General features: G+C 36.1%; 1 protein-coding gene across 1 annotated transcript; it reads left to right on the top strand.

Annotated features, from left to right (window-relative positions):
* Positions 1 to 56: 56 nt before the first annotated feature.
* On the top strand, positions 57 to 22,207 carry ZC3H15 (zinc finger CCCH-type containing 15). The gene is made up of 10 exons (XM_002749544.4): positions 57 to 251; positions 9,221 to 9,322; positions 14,114 to 14,225; positions 14,888 to 15,040; positions 15,822 to 15,913; positions 17,040 to 17,222; positions 18,305 to 18,451; positions 18,595 to 18,696; positions 19,560 to 19,683; positions 21,391 to 22,207. The coding sequence occupies exons 1-10, from the start codon at positions 177 to 179 to the stop codon at positions 21,579 to 21,581; spliced, it is 1,281 nt and encodes a 426-aa protein (XP_002749590.3). The 5' UTR covers positions 57 to 176; the 3' UTR covers positions 21,582 to 22,207.
* Positions 22,208 to 22,527: the final 320 nt, after the last annotated feature.

Genomic DNA, 22,527 nt, shown 5'->3' with positions numbered 1-22,527 from the left:
ACAATGCTCTGCGACATCGACCTGTCGCAAAGGCCGAGTTTGCGGGGCGAATGAGCGACTCGCTTTCCGTGCGGTGCGGCTAGTGAGGCCTCGGTCCTCCTCCTCCTGCCGCAGGGCCAGAACCCCTGTCAGTATACAGCTGCGCTTAAGTCTGGCCAGTGTCATCTGTCTCCGCAATGCCCCCCAAGAAACAGGCTCAGGCCGGGGGCAGCAAAAAAGCGGAGCAGAAAAAGAAGGAGAAGATTATCGAAGTGAGTACCCACCCCTCCCCCACTCATGCTGCGAGACCTCAGGGAAGCCACCTCACGGCTCCGGGCTTCCCTGAGAGCCGGCTCGCTTCTTCAGGCCACGTGTTCTTCCCTTAGGTCTGTGTGGCCCACTGCCCCTTCTCCGGCCGCCTGATGACGCTGGCTGTCTCATTACGATAGTGACGCTGCTGGCGCCCCCACACCTGGGCTTGGCCTCTCCGCCCACACGCCCGTGATCACCCACCCATGCACCCGGGTGCGAAATGACCTCCCGGGCCTGCCACAGGGTTTTGTCCTTTGCTGGTCCTCTCAGAATTGAGGACGTTTCCAGGGTTATATCTGAAGAAATACTCTGAACCGTCTTGGGCCAGAGTTTCTGGAAGGCAGACTCAGTACGAGTCTTTGTGTTCCTTATTTTTTTTTTACCCGTTACGCAGGGGTGGTTCTTTGGAACCGACAAATTACGACTTGGTTGCTTTTTCGATCAACCTCTAAACTGTTTCAGGTCCCATAAAGAATAGAAGGACTTTACATGATAATCCAGTGTCTTGTACACAGCGCTTGACACTTACATTCTGAAGTGGATTAAATAGAATAACGCCTTAAAATGAGACTAGGTTTCAGTGTCACTAGTTGTGTGAAGTCCCATAACCCAGTTTGTTATGTATGTATGTATGTGTGTGTGTCTGTGTGTGCGTGTGTGTGTGTGTATGTATGTATGTATGTATTTGTTTAACGCATTGAGTCTGTGGTTTAACACATTGAGCCTGTATCCCTTTAGTGGCCGAGGAACGCTATTGATGTTCTTTCTTATTCTGCACTTGTTTTCCAACAACTGTATTGAGTTTCCTTTAAAAATGAACCATATTTGACATTACATAAACATATACAGTCCCCAATGAGATATTTGTTCTCTCGATTTCTGCTATTAATCCTCCTCACAAATAGGACATCTTATATTTTGGATATAATATATCCAAAATATATCCGTGACCATTTTACCGCATAAGGTGTAAAGTCTGCTCATTGGATTTAAGAAACTGGTTAAGAATTTTTGTATCGTTGGCCAAGTTCCAACTGTGAAGGAGAACTGGTATTCTTATTGCTAATTTGTGCTATTTAAAACTGTTATGAAGTACTATAATCAGACACTTAAAAACAAAATGTTACCTGCTCATCTGTGTTTTCTATTACCTTATTTGAACCATCTGGATTCCTGACACTTAGGTAAATCTCACGGGTTGCTGATTGGATGGCATTCAGTTTTATGAAAACCAAGGACATTTTAGGAGTGTCGTTTTTCTTGAGATTGGATCATGATACAAAGTAAAACTCCCACTGCAATTAAATATCATGTAACAATTTATACTTTATGCATGGTAGTACTTTCACTATATCTAATTATTTTTAATGAGTAGTATTAGTATTTTTGTTTTAAGGCATTATGTGTGAAAGTTATTTATAGTTTCCATCAACTTTAAAAATGATGCATATATTATGACTCTAGTCATCTTGTGACAAGATTATTTTTTAGGTAAAGAGAAAGCAATTTTAGTTTCAATAATGAAGATGTCTCCAAAGAAAAATGCAAAATAAGACAACTCCATTTTTTAACTAAAATAACCTAACAGAGTGGTGAAATTAAGCCTGGTTTTGTGTTTTACTATGTGTTTTGAGGAATTTATTCACCCAGGTAACTTGCCACCTTAATTAAGACTTGAAACATTTCCATCACCCCACTTAACTTGTTTTGTGCCTCTTTCTATTCAATTCTTTCCACACGTGCAGCCACTAATTTTTTTGACAGAATAGTTTTTACCACTCTCGGAATTCCTATAAATTATACAGTGGGTAGTGTTTTGTGTCCTTGTTTGTTTCACACCACGCAGTGTTTTTGAGATCCATCCATGTTGTTGTGTATGTTTCTAGTATGGTCCTCATTGCTGAAAAGTATTCTCTTGTATTGGAATCATTATAATATATCACCTTTTGTGTTTTGTGTCTCTCTTTACTTGGAAGAGCCAGAAGATATTATAATTGACGCTTGAAGAACGAACTTAGGATTTCAAATTGGGTTAGAGGCAATGTTTGTTAAAATCTTGGCAGCTAGAATGGATTATTTTGTGGCTAATGGAGTTATCTGTAGGGACCCTCACCTTGGGGCATACGCTGAGTTGACATGTGACATATAATGTATATAGAGTATACATTGGAGCTACAGGATAGACATCATTAGGGGATCAGGGAGGTGTGTCTATTTCTTTAAGAAGAATTGTTCTTAACCACACCCTCAGGTAATGGCAGTTGCTGAATATGCTTGCATTTTGAGCTTCTTGCTTTTGCTAGAAGTTGTTGAATATGCTCGCATTTTGCTTCCTTATGTTTTGTTCTGTCATTCTTTAACCAAACCTGCAGTACTGTTGGATGTGTGTCTTTGAGGCTCTTTCTGAAGACTCAGATTTGGCTATGGGTTCTTAATGAACAAGATGTTCAACTCTTCCAGTTGTTTCTCAGTGAACATGGTTTCCTTCTAAATGTGTCTGGTGCTTGCCTTTAGGAAGGTTCTCTGAGCCTGAAATGTTGTAATCTGGATGTTCTCTTATGTTCAGGTCCGGGGATCTAATGAGCTTTTTCAAAAAATACTGTAATAAAGTTTGTCGGACTCAGGTGCAACATTGATATTTGTTACTGCTGGAGAGGTACAATAATATTTTGATTTGTAGTGTTAAGTTACAGCATTTGTAGTGTTAAGTTACACAATTTGTAATTGTGAAATTAGATTTATAGAGACTGTTCTGTTATTCAGCCTGGTTAAGAAATGGTATAATCTGCTTTATTTAATACTGTAGGCAACTTTAAAAAAAAAAAAAAGTTCCTAGAAGCCTGGCATGTCTCAATGACTATTCCAAGAAGATAATTGATCTCTGTGGCTGTTATAATTTTGGAGGGGAAAATACTACTTTTTTATACTCTATTTTGACAAGTGAAGGCTGATACTTATTTCAGAAGCTGGTTAACTTGGGGAAGTTTTATAGCTGTATGACCTGAAATTCTAAATTGCTCAAAATTAATAATAGTTAACTAAAACATATATTTTTAAGCAGCACTTTTCAATAGACTTTAAAATAATGGTTGCCCTACCTACCCCTTCTGCACCTGTTCTGCCATCTCTATGGACCCTCACTGTGGAAAAACAACATGCAAATTTTGGGAACTCTAAGGAAGTTAAAGAGACATCTGGTAGTATAATTTAATGAAAGGAGCACTAGCTTTGGAGTCAGGGACCTGGGTTTGAATACCATGTTTCAGATTACTAGCTCTGTAGTTTTAGACAAGTTATAAAATCTATCTGGACCACAATTTTCATCTGCAAAATGCAACTAGTTCCCATCAGTTAAATGAGACTACACATGTGAAGTGCCTGCCATATGATGTATGTATTCAGTAAATGGCAGCCATTGTTATTATCTATTTTGATAGTATACTATAAATAAAAACGTTAGGGGAAGCAATCAGACTGATCTGTACTGTCTATACAGTGCTTAATTCCTGCCCATTTTTTTATATTGCCTCCATTTTTTTTAAATTTACCTCTTCAAATGCTCCAAAACTTGATGAATTCATTTGTATTAATACTTTCCAAAACGAATATATGAAACAGGATTATGAAACACTAATGTGTTAGAAATTAACACATTAGTCCCAAATGGCATATACTGTTTGCGTTCCTACAAAAAAAATTTTGTGACATATGGAAGTTGGCATTGAGCAATAGAAAGTTTGATTATGGACGGGGCACTGTGGCTTACGCCTGTAATCCCAGCACTTTGGGAGGCCAGGGCAGGTGGATCACAATGTCAAGAGATCAAGACCATCCTGACCAACGTAGTGAAACCCCATCTCTACTAAAAATCCAAAAATTAACTGGATATGGTGTTCCGTGCCTGTAATCCCAGCTACTCTGGAGGTTGAGGTAGGAGAATCATTCAAACCCAGCAGGTGGAGATTTCAGTGAGCCAAAATTGTGCCACTACATTTCTGCCTGGTGATAGAGTGAGACTCCATCGCAAAAAAAAAAAAAAAAGGTAAGTTTGATTATGGAAAGAGGGAAATAATCTTGGGCTTAGAGCAAGCAAATAAAAGATATCCAGCTAAAAACTTATATCAGCAAGGAAATAGTAATAGGAACCTATAGAGACAGAATCCAGGTGTTGTAAAGGATGGAGCAAGAGAAGTTGGTTGCCAGTGTAGAACGGCTGCCAACAGCCAAAGTCAAATCTTGATTACTTGAAGCTGGATTAACCAGTTGTATAATATATATTGCATGGATGGACAACAAAAATACATTAGTGCATTTGGGAGAAAACTAATGAGGTAAAACAGTGACAACCTGTGCTTACTCTAATGTTCCAAGAGGTAGACTCCATTATCTGGGAGCACTGTTCAGTGTTGACCCACCCTTCCTCTGCTTCCCTTTTTATGGACATCTTATTTAAGGAGTGGAGGCTGGCCTGTAAAAGGAATGGGATTACTTAAGGATGAGAGGGGGTGTTTTAAGTGAAACCTGGAATTGACTGAGGTTGAGGCTCCTTGGAGCCTCACAAAGTCATCCTTTTCTTACTACCCACTTTCTAAACTCCTATGTGTTCCCAAGTTGTCTTCTGAAACACACATAAACACGCAGTTCCTTTACCTGTCACATGACTTTTGGGACCTTATTAATCCAATGAGGACCGTTCTTCCCCTAGTTTTATTTTAACTGTGGTTTCAGTTTCGGGTTGACTGTAACCTTTTTTTCTACCTTATAATTCAGGTTAATATTTAGGTAAGGGTTGGTCCTAAACTCAGGAAAAAGGGAAGAAGCCTTTTCGAACCATACAGCCCAATAACTTACCGAGGTTTCTTTGGGAATTAGTTTATTAGAAACAATAGAAAGAACAAGGAATTTGCTTGGAGTCAAATGTACCTAGGTTGGGATATCATCTATCACTTAATACTTAACACTTACTGGGCCAGAAAAGGTTTTCAGTGTTTTGGGGAGGAGAGAAGAGAGACAAGTGGTAAATATTCTGGCCCCTTTAATTCTCTCAGGAGGATGTGTATTATTATTACCCTTTTTACAGTTTCAAAAGCAGCCATAGAGATTAAATAATTTGCCCAAGTTTACTAACCTGGCAAGTAACCATGCCAGGGATTCTAACACAGGAAGTCTGCCTCTGGAGTCCTTGCTGTCCACCACTGTCTCTCTGAGGTAAATCTTTTAACTTTTACAACAACCCTAAGTGAGACTCACTTTACAAATAAAAAACTGTGGCAAAGAGGGTAATTTACCCAGCTCTGTTTGGGATTAAAATTTGGCCATTCTGGCTCCAGAGTTTATACTTCTAAATCTTTGCACTATACAGCCAGCCCCTTATTGCCGACTTAACTTCAAAAGAATTGATCAATTTTGAGTTTCTGTATATCATAGAATTGTTGAGAGGATTCAATAAAGTATATATTCAGGGGTTATGTTCAGTGAATGCTAGATAAGTGAGTGTCCCCTTTCTCTGTGGAAAAATGAAAATTTCTGAGCTCTAACTTAGAGGTGAACACAACTCACTTATTATCTCTTTAAACTGGTTATATGCCAGAGCAGTGTAATGAAACCTGATTTTTTTTCTTTTTTCTTCTGGGATCTGGAGCTTATACACCTTTATCAGAAACTGCCATTGTAAGTGCTTTATTTTCTTACTGGCCAGGTTCCCTTAGGGGACTTTTTTCTTTCCTAAGTCTTTATCTGGCAGTATGTGCTTTACTATTTGGCCTTATTTACTCATTATTTCTTCTCTATAGTTAAATATGAAGCATGGGTTGAACCCCAGATATTCTCCTCTGGCAGAGCACCTGTAGATGCTGTTTTACTTTAATCCTGATCATATTTTTATCTAGAGTCTCCTCTCCCTCCCTTGAAAGCTCACTTTTTGTAAAGGAAAAGTATGGCATTTTATACTCAGTTGCAGCACTGTGTTCACCTGTATGTATCACATTTTCTTGACTATCCATCTTCAAATTGAATTGAGTGTTAAACTTTCTTCTCTATAGAAACAAGGGAAGCCATCCATAAAATGCTCAGTGCAGAAACATCCAGCTTATATGTGTTTCCTACCTTTTTTCATACACATAGACTGTAGGAAATTCATGTAGAATTTTGTATAATACCATGTTGGGATGTTAAATCATGATACAGGCATTTAAGTAAAAGAAAGCAAAGTTTTGGTATATGGATATAGATGTCATGAATAAAGAGATATTTCCCAATAAGAAATAACCATTTAGAAGTTTGCAAAACCCTCTGTACTTTTTCATTTCGAGTCTATTGAAAGATCTTTTACTGATTTTTTAGGTTGCTGTAAACATTGTGTCATGTTGGATGTTTTTAAATACTAATTGTCTCAGTACTGTTATTTTCCATTTCTAGCTTGTCCACATGGTGGTATTTTGTATCATACTTTCTACTCATTATTACTTTTTCCTTTCCCTTAGAAATAATAGCAAAATAAAGGCTTAGAAATGGCCACTTAATTTGTTTCATGCTAAACATCTGAGGGTCTCAGATTCCTTTGAAAAGACCTTTTTGCCTCTTTTTCCTCTCTGAAACCGCTCTTAAACAAGAGAAGGAAAAAGAAATACAAATTCTGTTTTGAAATTAGGAGACATCTGTAATCTTGAACCTCAACATATGAAGACTGGCAGTGGATGGATGAGTTGATAACTTACTTAGAGCAGAGTGGTTATGCCTGAGTGCTTGCCTAGGAGGGTGCCAGTGAGAAGCAAGGGAATTTCCTCTGCAAAATTCTGAAGAAAAACTCAACTGTGGGAAGCACTAGGTAATACAGAAGGCAAGAGGCTGCAAACTAGAAGTTGAAAGTGTTAGGAGTAATTAATAATTCTTATCTACTACAACTCAGCCAGGTGACTACCTCTGCAAGAAACAGGAGGTGTCTTCTTGGAGATGGGGAATGGCAGGGAATAGGCCTCTGCTTCAGGAACACTAAGCACAGAGGAGGTGGGGTGTGAGCCTGAAAATGGAAGCTAGTAAGTCTGTGCAGTAAACCGAGACTCTCTTCTCCTACCTAGTCTTTTCTCTTGTTTATAGTTAGACTTACTGCCCTCCCAGCTAAGAGGATCTTTCTTCACAGAACCAGAAAAGATACAGAAAAAATATTTCAGATATTAGCATCTGATTCTTTATTGTCAGGCTGGATACTCATTCACCTTAGGGAGAAGCTCACTAGTCAAGCCCGATTTATGAGTTTCTTAGGGCTGCTGTAACATGACTACAAACTGGATCACTTAAAACAACAGAAATTGTATTATCTCAGAGATCTGGAGACTAGTGTCTGAAATTAGTGTCAGCAGGGCCATGCTCCCTCCCTCTGAAGAGTAGGAAAGAATTGTTCCTTGCATTTTCCTAGTTTCTGGTGGTATCTGGCAGTCCTTGTCATTCTTTGGCTTATATTAGCAGTGTCACTTCAGGCTCTCTGCCTCTGTCTTCACACTTCCTTCTCTTTGTGTCTGTGTGGTCCTTATTAAGGCATCAGTTATTGGATTTAGGGTCTATCTTAATCTAGTATGATGTCATCTTATAGTACAGCTGTGAAGACCTACGTCCAAATAAAGTCAAATTTAAGGTCAGGTGGACTTGAATTTTGTCAGGCATTCCGAAATCCACCAAACTACAGACCACAGCTCCCTCCCACACACACACTTGCTCATACTTGTACAGTGTTTTTGTACTGCATACTTACTTTTTTCTTTTTTTAAGATGTTTTTCTCCCCCAACTTCTTTTTTTTTTTTTTTTTTTTTTTGAGACAGAGTTTCGCTCTTGTTTCCCAGGCTGGAGTGCAATGGCGCGATCTCGGCTCACCGCAACCTCTGCCTCCTGGGTTCAGGCAATTCTCCTGCCTCAGCCTCCCGAGTAGCTGGGATTACAGGCACGCGCCACCGTGCCCAGCTAATTTTTTGTATCTTTAGTAGAGACGGGGTTTCACCATGTTGACCAGGATGGTCTCGATCTCCTGACCTCGCGATCCACCCGCCTCGGCCTCCCAAAGTGCTGGGATTACAGGCTTGAGCCACCGCGCCCGGCCTCTCCCCCAACTTCTTAATGTTTACTTACTAAATACGAGTAGCCAGCCAAGGATCACCATTAGTGCTTAGCAAATAATGAGCATTCTGTAAGTAATAGCTGCTATGTTGAATATTACCCAATTATTGTGTTAATAATATTCCAGACTTAAAGAAAATGTTGTTTTTTAGTTTAGTTTTAATAATATTCCAGATTTAGAAAATGTTGCATACCTTCAAATTTCTATCTTAGCAATAGCGAGGAATATATACATTTCAGTAGTTTGCTTCCTTTCTTAAATTTGTTTTAGAGAGGATAACATTTATTAAACAAAAAACCAGTATCTTCCTCCTCTTATGTAGTAGTCCCAAAAATATGTTCAGTATTGTATAACCACTCACAATACTCTGAGTAAAAATGGATTATGCTATAAAGGAAGATTTGGAAGTGCTGCATACTATATCCCCACTGTTAAGGGCTGTAAGATACCTTGTGCTTGAGAATTAAGAATCCTTTTAATCAAGCATTTTTCTAAATTTATTTAACTATAGGATTTTTTATCCCAGTATAAGAACTCTGCACATCCCATAGTACTGATATCCAAAACATGCTCTAGAAAAAGTTTCATAGAATAACAGGTTTAATGATGATAATTTTAAATATATATTGAATTGTAAAGAATCTGGATGATGATTTAAAGTTATTTATTACCTTGATTTGATGTTTTAGTATTTTACATGTTTTTATATTAGTAGAGAAGGATATATATCAATAAATAAAAGAATGATTTTTAGATATCATTAAATGAAATATATGTTAAGGTATTTACTAAGGTATTTCTGTGCTCTCTCTCTCATCTAGGACAAAACTTTTGGTTTGAAGAATAAGAAAGGAGCAAAGCAACAGAAGTTTATCAAGGCTGTAACACATCAGGTTAAATTTGGTCAACAAAATCCACGTCAGGTAAGTAATTTAAGTTTCCATAGCTTTTTATGAATGTAGTATTAATACAGCCTCTGTTTCAGATAAAAATGACTGATATTATTATATAATTATATTTCAAAACAGAATCCTACTCAAAACATTTTTGCATCCTGGCCTTCATTACCAAGCAGTACCTCTTGGATATTCCTCCAAGCAATTTTGATATAGCTCTCATTTATTCTAATAATGACTGTATGCCATACTTCAGTATAGGTGTATTATAGTCCTCCATTTCACTATTCATAAGTGATCACTTTGTTTCCAGCTTTCTGACACAAAGACCACCTGTAAAAGAAATACAGGTGTTCTTACATGTGTTTGTGCTTTTATTTCTGTGGCAGAAATTATCTGGTAACAGACTCCAGATCAAGGGAAATGGATTTCTAATTTTAATCTTATAAATATGCCTGATGCTTTCCATGGAGGCTGTGGTACTTCACATTTTCATTTGCAGTGCATGAGTAATAGGTACTAAAATTCTTTTTAGTGTTTTCCAGTCTGATAAGTATAAAGTTGTATCTTATTATTACATTGTTTCCCTCACTACTAGAGAGTATCTTTTGTATATGTTAGCCCTTTGGGTTTGCACTTCTGACTTGCCTATTGAAATTATTTGCTTTATTTGTTGTCTTCTTCATGTCAATTTATAAGATACCTTTTGTCTGCATTGCAGATAATTGGTGATATTTCAGTTATAGTTTGCCGTGTATCAATTTTTCACTTATATGTATATATATAGTTTGATATTGCCAGAAACATTGCTAGCTTTTTAAAAATATGGTTACAAGGTTTCACCTGCCACTAGATTCTACATGTTTTTCCTAGATCATTTCTAATTGCTTTATTTTTGTAGTCTATCATTTGTCATATAAATTAATTTTATATATCTTAAAGTTCTCTGTTGCCCAGGCTAGGGTACAGTGGTGCAATCTTTGCTCACTACAGCCTCCACCTCCTGGGTTCAAGCCATCCACCCACCTCATCCTCCTAAGTAGCTAGAGCTACAGGTGCATGACACCACATCCAGCTAATTTTTGTATTTTTTGTAGAGATGGGGTTTGGCCATGTCACCCAGGCTGACCTCGCAGTCCACCACCTTGGACTCCCAAAGTGCTGGGATTACAGGCGTGAGCTACCATGCCCAGACTAAGTTTGTTTTCTTTTAAATGAATAGCTGCTTCCAGCAGCATTGTTTATCCAACTGCATTACCACTATTGACCAACAGTCATAGTCATACATTGTTTAATGATGTGGATACAATCTGAGAAATGTGTTGTTAGGCAATTTAGTCATTGTGCAAATATCAGAGTACTTACACAAATATACAGATTACAGCCTACTGTATACTTAGCCTATACAGTATAGCTGGTTGCTCCAAGGCATGTTACTGTACTGATTTCTGTAGGCAGCTGTAACAAATTAGTAATGACTTGTGTTTCTGAACATAGAAAAGATAGAGTAAAAATATGGTATTATAATATTATGGGATTACTGTCATATGTGGTCCATCATTGACCTAAATGTCACAATGCTGCACTTGACTGTATATTAAAGTCTCAAATAAGGCAAGTCTTTTCCCCAAAATGGTATGCCTTTTCTATTTTTTTTGGTTGTTCTTAGGCATTTATTCTTTCATATGAATTTTAAAATGAATTTATTCATTGGCAACTCATCTGGAAAACAAAAAAGTAGCCTCTTTTTCTTCAGGTGCTTTGGACCTCTCACTTCTAAAGATTTCATAGACATGGATTTTTATTTTTTAAAGTGCCTTTTCCCCACCATTTCTATCTGCTTTTCCTTAACTTCTGGAAACACATTTTTGTGATGTAGGAGAAAAGAAAGAAATTCTCATGTGTTTACAGATTTTTTTTTGTAATTTGCTAATGAGTATTGTGAGATAAATTTCTCTTGCTAATGCTGTCTGCAAATCAGTGATTCAGCACTTTCCTTTCACACCCATTTCCCTAGCTTGATTCTAGAATCTAAAACTATTGCTCTTCCAAACTGCTAATTTAGTAGCCTAGTTTAGTAAAATTAATGTTTAGACCTTGCAGTCAGATAGACTTGGGTGTGAATCTTCCTATCTTTTTTGTTACATGATCCTTAAATAGCAGCCCTAGTCTTTATCTGTATTTTGGAAGTGCAGTTATTCCTTGTTGTGTTGTTCTGGTGGTTAAATAAGAAAATAATGTAAATCTTATGATGAATATAGATACCAATATGTAAGAAGGCTTGGCTTTCTTCATTTAGCCCTCCTGTTTCCTCTTCCCCAACTTTTTCTTCTAGTGGGAAGTGTTTTGAGTGATTATTTCAGACATCATAAACCTGGGAAAGTTATGAAATTTGTGTGCTGGCAGTTAGATTTGATAGTATATTTAATATTATATTTTTGATACTTGCTTGAATAACTGGACATTTCTCTGTGAATGTGGGGTACCTACCCATCATGTATAACATTGGAAATGAGCAGTATTATTGCTTTTAGAGCTGGACAGGAGGAATCCTTCTCTAGGTCCTTTGATATATGTGTCTTCTCCAGACCATTCTTTCCCTCAGGTAAGGAGTCACTCAAGCCAAGGCGATGTGCCCACCCAGATTTTGCAGCATCTCTTCCTACAGTAGTCTGACCCTGCTTTATCTGCCTACAAAGGCCTGTCCCCTATGCCCATCTCTAGCGAGGGTACGTTGAGCTGCCAATATGTCTGAGGTAGCCAAAATAATGGTGTATGCTAGGGACTTGAAAAGAGCCTGCATCCACACCATTTCCTTTCTTCCTGCACTTTTACCTCCCCCTACACCCAAAGTGAAATGAAATAGGGAGGGAAGAGGAGAAAGAAGAGCCAGGAACTGACCCTTGTGTTACTGCCGTGCTTCAATGTGGAACTCCATAGAGTCTGAGCATTTAAAATTTGAACCTGTCCTTCCAGGTCAAAAGGTATATATGTCAAGTAGGATAACAGGCCATATTTTATTTCTGAGCTTGATTTCTAATTTTAAATATTAAGATAAATGGCTTGTAGGCTTCCATTGTATTCTCTCTCTAGGCCCCACAAATGTTTGAGATGGGCCTGATAAGCAAAGAATGCTTCTATTAAAAATGAAATGACTTCAGTTTTTTCTTTCAAAATATTTTTTCTGTTTAAACAAGTCTACATATAGGGTCATGTTCAGGATTTGGTATGTCTTTGACCTAATTATGGCATTTGGCGATTTTTTTCCTAAAATTTCCTTTTTCTTGATCACATTTTGTCCTGGTTTTCTACCTGCTTCTTTGATGTTTCTAGTTCTTTTTATTGGGCTTTTTAGGTTCTTTTGTCCCATTTTATATGGATTTTCTTCAAGGAAGTGTCCTTTGCTCTTGCCACTTTTTTATGCTGTCCTTGAGTAATATATAGCCAACATTTTAATCATTATCTGTAAGCTGCTATTTATAAAGTCTTTATCTCTAAGCATACCCTCTCTAATTTCAGTGGAATCAATATCCATGTCCATCTGCCTTCAAAAGAGCTCCACGGAGATGCTCTGGGTGCATCTTTTACTCTGTATGTCTAAAACCCAAGCTCATCTTCACCTCTTACCCTGAAACCTGTTCCTCCTGTATTCCCTGTCTTGTTTAACAGCATTAACCATATACATGATAATCCTAGATTCCTCCCGCTTTATACTTCATTTTCATAGTCCTATCAGCTTTGTCTCCTAAAGATAGCTCTCTGTGTCTCCTTTTCTCCATTCTCACCACTAATGCTCATTTTAAGCTCTTGTGTTTCCTTGTATATAGCAGTTAAAACAGCCTCTTGCCTTTATTCTTAGATTCCAAATCCATCCTCCACAAATCTTGTCCTCTTGATCTTTTATAAAATGTGACCTGATCTTGTTACTGGCTTACTTTAAACAGTTGAGTGGAACTCTGTTCAATCTACTGATACAATCTAAGCATCTCATTGATGTTTCTCATACTTTGTACCTCTAATCCCTATAACTTTACATTGGCTGGCTCTTTCTGTATTTCTGTACCTGCCCATCAAGAAAAAGTCATCCATAAGGTTATTGACTCGATTTAATTTTCTTAGGTATCTGGGCATTCTTTGTTCCCAGAGCACTATATATTATATTATAGTTGTTGACATGTCTGTCTTCCTGCTAGAGTCTGAGCTTCTTTAAATAAGCATCTTTGTCTTTTCATTGTATTCCCTGTCATCTAACGTAGGACCTGACATATAATGTTTGGATGAATCCTCTAATCGTATTAGGTATGTAAATCGTGTGCCTGGATTATGTTATATGCCATGTTTTGTTTTGAATTGTTTTGTTTAATCTCCTTCATTGACCTAACCCAGTGTTTTTCCACAAGGGCACTATATAGGTTTTTGGGGTGGTCTAATTCATTTTCATGTGGGATGGTACATTTCAGGATGTGTGCTTCTCTGATCTTCAAAATGAACCTGTACATTTTTGGGGAGTGGGTTGTTTTCACAGAAGAATATTGCAGGTGAAAACTATTTGCTAAAAATGCTGGGCATGTAGTAAATGCTTAATAAATGCTTGTTGCTGTAAGCTTTTGCTTTTAACTAGGCATGGTAATATCATTACAATTTTGTTTAATAGTTTAATTACAACATTTAATAGACACTGTAAGGCCATTGTAACACTGATATTAAAAGGTAAGGACTATAAATATGCAAGTATCTTTGTTATGTTAATGCTTACTGTGTAGTAAAAACTATTTTGTAAACAATCAAATTTACATTTTAAACCTGGGAATATTATAGGTAGCACAGAGTGAAGCTGAAAAGAAATTGAAGAAGGATGACAAGAAGAAAGAATTGCAGGAGCTAAATGAACTATTCAAACCTGTAGTTGCTGCTCAAAAAATAAGTAAAGGTAAACTTTAAATTTCAGAAGTGTTATTTTTATCAAATGTAGCTTATGCTAAAAACACTATTTTGATGTTTATTTTCTTAAGATAATAAGCTAGTTGTGTCTGCAGTGAAAAATAGTACTCCCTTCATCAAAATTGTGTATGTCGGGGCTTGCTTACGGTTTTTCTCTGTATTTCACATCGGTGTCATTGCACAGCTAAATTGCAGCCATGCACCCCACACTTACGGCAAAATTAGTAATTTAACAGACTGCTAACTGATTTATAACATTCTATCTTTGGTAGTAGCCAAGGCAAAGCCATAGTTGAATAAACCGTATGTTCCAAGTTTTTGGCACTTTTCTGCCATGTATATTTGTTTTCTTTTTTGCTTCTTGCCCTATTGACACCAACTAAACAAAGCCTGTGAAATATCCTATGTTCTTGTTTGGTTTTCCACCCTCTGCCACCTTTTTTAGTAAGAATAAAAGAGAAAAACTAGACATAGAATGCTACAGGAAGAACTTTAAAGAAATGCCTTGCCAGTCACCCATAAGTGCCGTTTTCCTCTCACATCAGTGAATGGAAAGTAACAAGTTAACCAAAATTGATCCTATTTCAGGTAGAATCTATACTTTACAATCTGGCAGATTGTAATACAAATACCATATGCCATTTGACATAGGTGCAGATCCCAAGTCTGTGGTGTGTGCATTCTTCAAGCAAGGACAGTGTACTAAAGGAGATAAGTGTAAGTTCTCTCATGACTTGACTCTAGAGAGAAAATGTGAAAAGCGAAGTGTTTACATTGATGCAAGAGATGAAGAACTTGAAAAAGGTAATGTTTTAAAAACATCCTCTTAAAAATAAATGTATAATACTTTTGGTTTCTAATAAGATATTTATTAATTGGAAGAACCTTTTAATATTAATAGACTATGAAGAATAATTGGGTTTATTATATTTTATAAAATATGAAAATTACCACAATATGCCCTTCAAGTAAATGAAGATGCTTTAAAAAACAGTGATTTATTTTGGATTTGTCTGTCACCCTTTCCTTCAGTACTACCCTCTCATTTGTCCAAAATACTTAGGAAGCTTTGGTGAATAATCTTAAAACTATTTATTTCTGCCTTTGGTGTTTTAAGACAAACGTGAGGCCAGGAGAAGTGGCTAATGCCTATAATCCCAGCACTTTTGGAGGACAAGGCAGGAAGAATCACTTGAGCCCAAGAGTTCAAGACCAGCATAGGCAGCATAGTGAGACCCCCCCATATCTACAACAACAGCAAAAAAAAAAAAAAAGAAAAGAAAAATTACCCAGGCATGGTGGTGCATACCTGTAGTCCCAGCTGCTTGGGAGGCTGAGGCAGGAGGATTGATTGAGCTCAATCAATCAATGGTAATTGAGGGTGGTCAAGGCTGCAGTAATTTTTGATCATGCCATCACACTCCAGCTTGAGCAACAGAGTGAAACCCCGTTTCAATAAAAGGAAAAGAAAAAGAAAAATGTGTTAAGCCACGAGTCTTATAACACAGTATTGGTGTCTAAGGAGGTATGTGTTGTGGGAGCAGTAGATAAAATTACAGTATTGAATCTTCATTTCTTTATTTAGATACTATGGATAATTGGGATGAGAAAAAGCTGGAAGAAGTAGTGAACAAGAAGCACGGTGAGGCGGAAAAGAAAAAACCAAAAACTCAAATAGTATGTCCTTTTCTTGAATTGAGTCGCTGTGATATTTATCATTAGGGAGAATTATGTAGCAGGGTATTTGCTGCTATTTTCTAATAGAAAATGTGATTTCATCAAAATAAGGTACATTGAGCTTTATTTTTGGAATTTACAAATTAGGTTTTATAAAATTACATTCTTGTTCAGGAATAGCTGAACAAGAATAAAACTATGACACTGAAGTCCTTTAAATGCCATTTTCTGAAGTGAAATTTCTCAAATATAGATAAACACAATTACATATTCAGATAAAAATCTCAATTTTTTTGTATAGAGTAGAGGGTGGGCTGTTAAACTAGCACACTTAATAATTTATTTAGTTTTAATAGGGAGAAAATTTTTTTAATTATAAGGTTTAAAATATTATGACATGAATTCCAGAATGAATTTTTGGTAGGTAGTGGCTCTAGTATTCCAGAAAATGTAACTTTAAAAATTGGTTCCTTGTTTCTCAGACTCTGTATTTATGTCCATATATTTATTTATAGTTCAGTTACAGTAAAAATTCTTGCTGTGCTAGACAAATTTTGAATACTAGTTTCATATACATATGTTATGTTTGTTGAGGGGGTGGATATCGTTTGTTAATTTCTCTTATTTGCAAAGCTTATTACCCCAGGCTTAAATACAATTATGTCTTCCATCCATGTTGTGAAGGGTCACTCTCTTATGTGTTCCTTTTGTACCTTTCTCCTGTATACTGCATATGATTAGTTTTATTTAGGAAAGATCAAACCAAAGAAAATCGTTGACTTTATTTTTTTTATAGCCAATTGTTCTGATTTGGGGAGTATATTTATAAAGCGTAACTGAAACAAGTCATTTTTGTATGATTCAGAGTTTAGAACAAGTGAAAACTTTGTATAGATTCCCTTTTAAGAGAATTTGCCATGTTTTAAGTATTTTAAGATAAATTTCTGTTGCATTTCTACACAGAATAGAGGCTAGACAGAGCACCCTTACGTGCAGAAATGAATAGAATGTATTTGTGTAATAGAACATACTTGTGAACAGAATGTACTTGTTCCATATACTTAAACATTTACCTTGGAAATGGCCTACACTGAGCCACTGCTTGTGAATAATGTTGTCTCTATAGGTGTGCAAGCATTTCCTTGAAGCTATTGAAAACAACAAGTATGGCTGGTTTTGGGTATGCCCTGGCGGGGGTGATATTTGCATGTATCGTCATGCACTTCCTCCTGGATTTGTGTTGAAAAAAGATAAAAAGAAAGAAGAGAAAGAAGATGAAATTTCGTTAGAAGATCTAATTGAAAGAGAGGTATCCTTTTCCTACCATAAAAACAAAGCAGTTTTATTGTGAAATTCTAATACTTACCACTTGGGGGCAATAGCCTGTTATGAAAGGAAAAAAAATACTGTGATCTAGTCCCAAAGTTGCCCTACTTTAATTATTCTTGTATGTCTAAAATGTAAACCTTACATTAGCCAATCATGACATTAATTTTAGGATTGTGAAACAATTTTTTAAGTACTAGCTATTGGCTTATCAAATTGTTTCTGTAAGATCAAGTTAGTAAAAATGCTTAGTTCTCAGATTTCATTTTTGTAGTTTTAGATTTCTAACCCTGATATTTTTTGGTTTTCGCTAGTATGTTATTAGCATATGTATGAAAGAAGACACTCTAGTTTTTTAATTATATGTTTTAACACTCACTCTGCTACAGAAGGGAATGAGTCTGAAGCAAATATGCAGCTACTCGTCTTTGGCTCAGTACACAACAGTTTTATTCTATGCAAATTTTGAGATTATTCAAAATATTAGATTTAGGGTTGCATATTACAAACTATATTCATTTTGCCTTAAATAGACATATTGTTTAGTGTCTCACTCAGGATATAATGTAATATATTAGAAAATGTAGACTTCAGAGTCAGGTGTATTTAAAATGGTTTGTATACTGGTTCTGCGACATGTTAACTGTTCATCTTTGGTCAATTCCCCCATTACCCTTTGTTCACTTATTTGTGGGGATCAGTGCATTAGCATGTATAAAGTGTTTAATACCTGGCAGGTGTTGAGCTGTTCAGCATATATATTATTTGATTATTGGCCGTATTATTTTCAGCAGTTGATTCATGTTAAAACAATTTCTTATGGCAAGTTTTACTCACCTTCAATGTTGAGAAGAAATCTAGGTCAGAAGAATCTATTTTTAGTGTTTGTATCTCTGAATACTCATTTTGCTCATTGCCATGAAAAGTAAAAAAAATTAGTTTATTCAAATTTAATATTATCAGAATAGTCATAGGTAAGGAATTAATCACATTAAGAGAAAACTGCTATGAAGCATTATTTGAGGTGACTTCTGTGGAAAGAAAAGTAACTCTTTATTGTTGCAGCGTTCTGCCCTAGGTCCAAATGTTACCAAAATCACTCTAGAATCTTTTCTTGCGTGGAAGAAAAGGAAAAGACAAGAAAAGATTGATAAACTTGAACAAGACATGGAAAGAAGGAAAGCTGACTTCAAAGCAGGGAAAGCACTAGTGGTATGTCTCAGACTCACCCAAACTGATTCTTTATTCTTCCATTTTTAATTTCTGTGTCATGTAAGATAATTGTCCTTATTTCATCAATAACAAGGAATGTTTAGATTTTTGTCCTGAGTTTATATATTTGTGTTTCTAAATAGATCAGTGGTCGTGAAGTGTTTGAATTTCGTCCTGAACTGGTCAATGATGATGATGAGGAAGCAGATGATACCCATTACACCCAGGGAACAGGTGGTGATGAGGTAAGAGGAAGCTTTATGCCTTATCTCCTTATGGTAATTGGAAGAAACAATAGAGAATACCGGAACATGGTTAAGAGCCACCAACATTAGAGCCACAGTGCCTGGGTTCACGTTTTTGTGTCAACTATGGGAAATTACCTAATTCTAAGCCTCCATCCTCATCTGTAATATGGATGTAATGATAATCTCTACATCATAGGGAGTTTGTAAGAATTAAATGAGTTCATGAATTAGTTGTTCTTTACAGAACTTAAGACAGTGCCCAGTATGTAGTTGAGTACTATATGTATTACCTGTAAAAAGTATGTTTTATCTACCCTTTAAAAGAAAAAGAGTTCTTTTTATTTAATATTTTATGCTTAAAAGTTATAGGACAAGTGCACTAATTTAAAAATACAAAGTAGGGAGCATGCGAATACCACAGTCATTTGCTTGTTGACAGATTTAGTAATAACAGATAAAATTCATTTTTTGAGTACTTATAAAATTCTGGCCTCTCAGTTGAAAGAAAAAATCATTCTATATAAAAATGTAATGGCAGAGGAAGAAGTTTCACATACCACCTTGCTATTTTTTTTTTAAAAAAGTCTAGAAAAAAAAATTTAACAATAGATATTTTGTTTTTTTATAGAGACGAAGTCTGACTTTGTTGGCCAGGCTGGTCTCAAACTCCTAAGCTCAGGTGACCTTCCGTCTCGGCCTCCCAAAGTGCTGGGGTTACAGGTGTGAGCCTCCACACCTGGCCATAATTGGTCTTTTGTTTTCACTTGGATCGGTGATAATTTTGGCTCATTAACATAAATGTCAAGAGTAAAATAAAACTTCTTATTTGTAACAACTTTCTTTTCTTTATGTTGTTAAAGGTTGATGATTCCGTGAGCATAAATGACATAGATTTAAGCCAGTACATCCCAAGAGATGTAGATGAAACAGGTATTACTGTAGCCAGTCTTGAAAGATTCAGCACATATACTTCCGATAAAGATGGTAAGTATGCTAACTTTTGCCTAATTTTAACAACTAGGAAGCTGTTTAAATGGGGTTATACCAGGCTTGGCAAACTTAGATGTGTGCAGGTACCAGACTGGTAACATAAATGTGTGGTTTGACCATATGTAAAAGTAATAATAAAGAGTGAAGGCTGAAGACCTGAGCAGCTGTGTAGATATTAAAATCATTAACAGAAACTAGAAGGAGACAAAAATGAACTTGGAGCTATTGCCAGTGAGTTTACTTTGGGACCTCATGAGTTTGAGATTTTTTCATTATCCAAAGTGGCACTGTCTAGGATATTGTATAGACATGAATGCCCTGCACAAAGTATCAGTGTTTCAAGGTAGGTAAAAGAAGGAATGCTTAGGAAAGACACTGAGAAGGTCAGAGAAAATTTAAGAAACAAGTTTCCAAAGAAGTAAGTAGGGTGAAAACGAATATAAATAAGTTACTAATTGTAATTGGTTATAGGAATAGGATGCCAGTTTCATTGAGACTGCAATAACTGAGAAGAAAAATGAATACAGTCCTCTCAGTGTTTAGAGGAAAGACATGGTCATGGGAAGGGCTTTTTAGGATATGGAAAACCTAAGTGTATCTCTGTAGGTCAGAGGAAGAAGATCTGGTAAGTATGTATCTGTAGGTGAGAGAAAGTGCATCTGGTAAGGAGGAAAAGTTGAAGATAAAGGAAATTAGTTATGGAAGCAAGACGTAAAAAGTATAAATAATGAGTTAGGTGTGAGAATGGAGGGAAGGCTGACTAGGATTGTTGGTATAATTTATGTCTAATTGTGCCTTGAGTTAGGTGCTTGAAGAAAGGGGTGAAAGTTTGGCATCCTTGCTATGGAAGAAAAAGGCAGAAGAAATGCCAGTTAAGGCAAAAGCTGAGACAAAAGGCTGAACCTTATTTTTACATAAAAGCACACAAGCTATAACTTGAAAAACCAGCTTGCCCTCCCAGGATCTGAGAGTGTTATCAAAGCATTGTCTTGCTAGTATTTAGATTGACTTGTTTTTTATAGAAGTGGGTTTTGTTGACAATAGGCACAACTGCAAATACTTTAGAGATTATAAAATTCCCAAGACTTTGTCATCAGAGATGTTTGAAATAGCTGAAATCTAAATTAGGCTGTTTAAAAATGTCTGTGCAAATGTTAATGGCACGGAACAAAAAAGGCAGCATTTTTGTTTTCTCAGTCGTTTTAATCTATAAGGAAAAGTAGCTGTATACCACTAGGTTTTTTTTTTTTTGTTAACCATTTGATTACATGATGATTTTCTGCTGTCACAATCACAGCATTACAACATCATGATTTAAATACTATTTACAAAACCAAAAGCCAAGTAGCTGCTTATATTACAAACATTTTTTGGTTTCCATAACCACTTATTCAGAAATACTGTATGGAAATTGACTAATTAAAATCTAATTGCTCAGTCATGTAGGGAACACAGAGTTGTAGAAGAAACAATTAAGCAGTCAGATGTCTACAGTGAAAATCAGTATTTTGTAGTGAGTATAGATAATTGGTACAAATAAGCTCAGAAAAGAAGGATCGGTTCTTGCTGGAATAATTCTAGGGAAGGCTTTCATGGAGAAAAGGAAAAGAGGAAGTGTAATATCAGTCCGTGTTGTCTATTGCTAATGTAGGATGGTGTTTTCTCCTTCTACACCTTACTGATTCTAATTTTAACTTTTAGAAAACAAATTAAATGAAGCTTCTGGAGGTAGGGCTGAAAATGGTGAAAGAAGTGACTTGGAAGAGGACAACGAAAGAGAGGGACCGGAAAATGGAGCTATTGATGCTGTTCCTGTTGATGAAAATCTTTTCACTGGAGAGGATTTGGATGAACTAGAAGAAGAACTAAATACACTTGATTTAGAAGAATGACACCAAACAAGTCAATGCAAAAATCAAGTCAGCTCAGCATGAGTTGAAATTGACTTCATTAATTTTTTCCACCTAGAATCAACAGGATGTTTATTTCCCATGCTGATTCTGGAGGACTTACCCTCCTACAAAAAAGGAGTATTGTTCCTACGTCTTCTCTTCTGACTTTGGCTTCATCTCATAGTAAGTTCAGACTAGTTCATGATAAATTGAAAATATAATGGTCATTGCAGAAAATGATTGATTGTTGTAACTGTCCACCCAAGTAAGAAGTGTATCTGCTTTTCCATCTTTTGGTTTTCATTTGGGCATGTGCTATTACCAGAAACAAAAACTCACATTTAAAATACCCTTCATTTGACAGAGTTCTTAATGAGTGATTTAATTTCCTTTGTATTTGTATGTTTAGAAGACTGCCTAAAACGTCAGCACTGTATTTCATAAAGGAAACTGCATATGCAGATTCAGTATTGTATATCTTTGGACAATTAAATGGACATTTAAAATGGAACTTCTTTTATCTGACAGGGTCAGCTACAATGCCCTGTGTTAAATTGTTTAAAAGTTTTCCCCTTTTTTTTGCCAATAAAGTTGTAAATAAAGACTATCATACATTAAAATCCAAATATGGGCTTTCTTTTAAGTTTTTCTATGAAAAATTTAACATTCCTAGCTTGAATATTTTAACTAAATATCTGTTATAGTATCACATAAGGGATGTTTTCTTAATACTTATTACAGAACCATCTAGAGTACTAACAGTACTACTATGAATTTAATAACACAATACTAAGCTTCCAAAAGAGACTCTAGGTGATGTTAAAAAAAGGGTAACTTCTGAATTGATGAATCATCAAACAAATTAAATATCACCTACAGTTGAATCAAGTACTGGTTAAGAACGTTGTTGAGATCCATGGTGTTAAAATAGTACATACTAATATAA

The sequence above is a fragment of the Callithrix jacchus genome, chromosome 6 (genome assembly GCF_049354715.1).
Source record: "Callithrix jacchus isolate 240 chromosome 6, calJac240_pri, whole genome shotgun sequence".
Classification (NCBI taxonomy): domain Eukaryota; kingdom Metazoa; phylum Chordata; class Mammalia; order Primates; family Cebidae; genus Callithrix; species Callithrix jacchus.
The sequence above is the reverse complement of the archived record's forward strand: the minus strand, read 5'-3'. Positions and strand labels throughout refer to the sequence as shown.

Coding starts and splice junctions, on each gene's coding strand:
- ZC3H15 (XM_002749544.4), top strand. CDS start 177: ATGCCCCCCAAGAAACAGGCTCAGGCCGGGGGCAGCAAAAAAGCGGAG. Junction 17,223..18,304: donor AAGATCTAATTGAAAGAGAG/GTATCCTTTTCC, acceptor TTATTGTTGCAG/CGTTCTGCCCTAGGTCCAAA. Junction 18,697..19,559: donor AGGGAACAGGTGGTGATGAG/GTAAGAGGAAGC, acceptor ATGTTGTTAAAG/GTTGATGATTCCGTGAGCAT.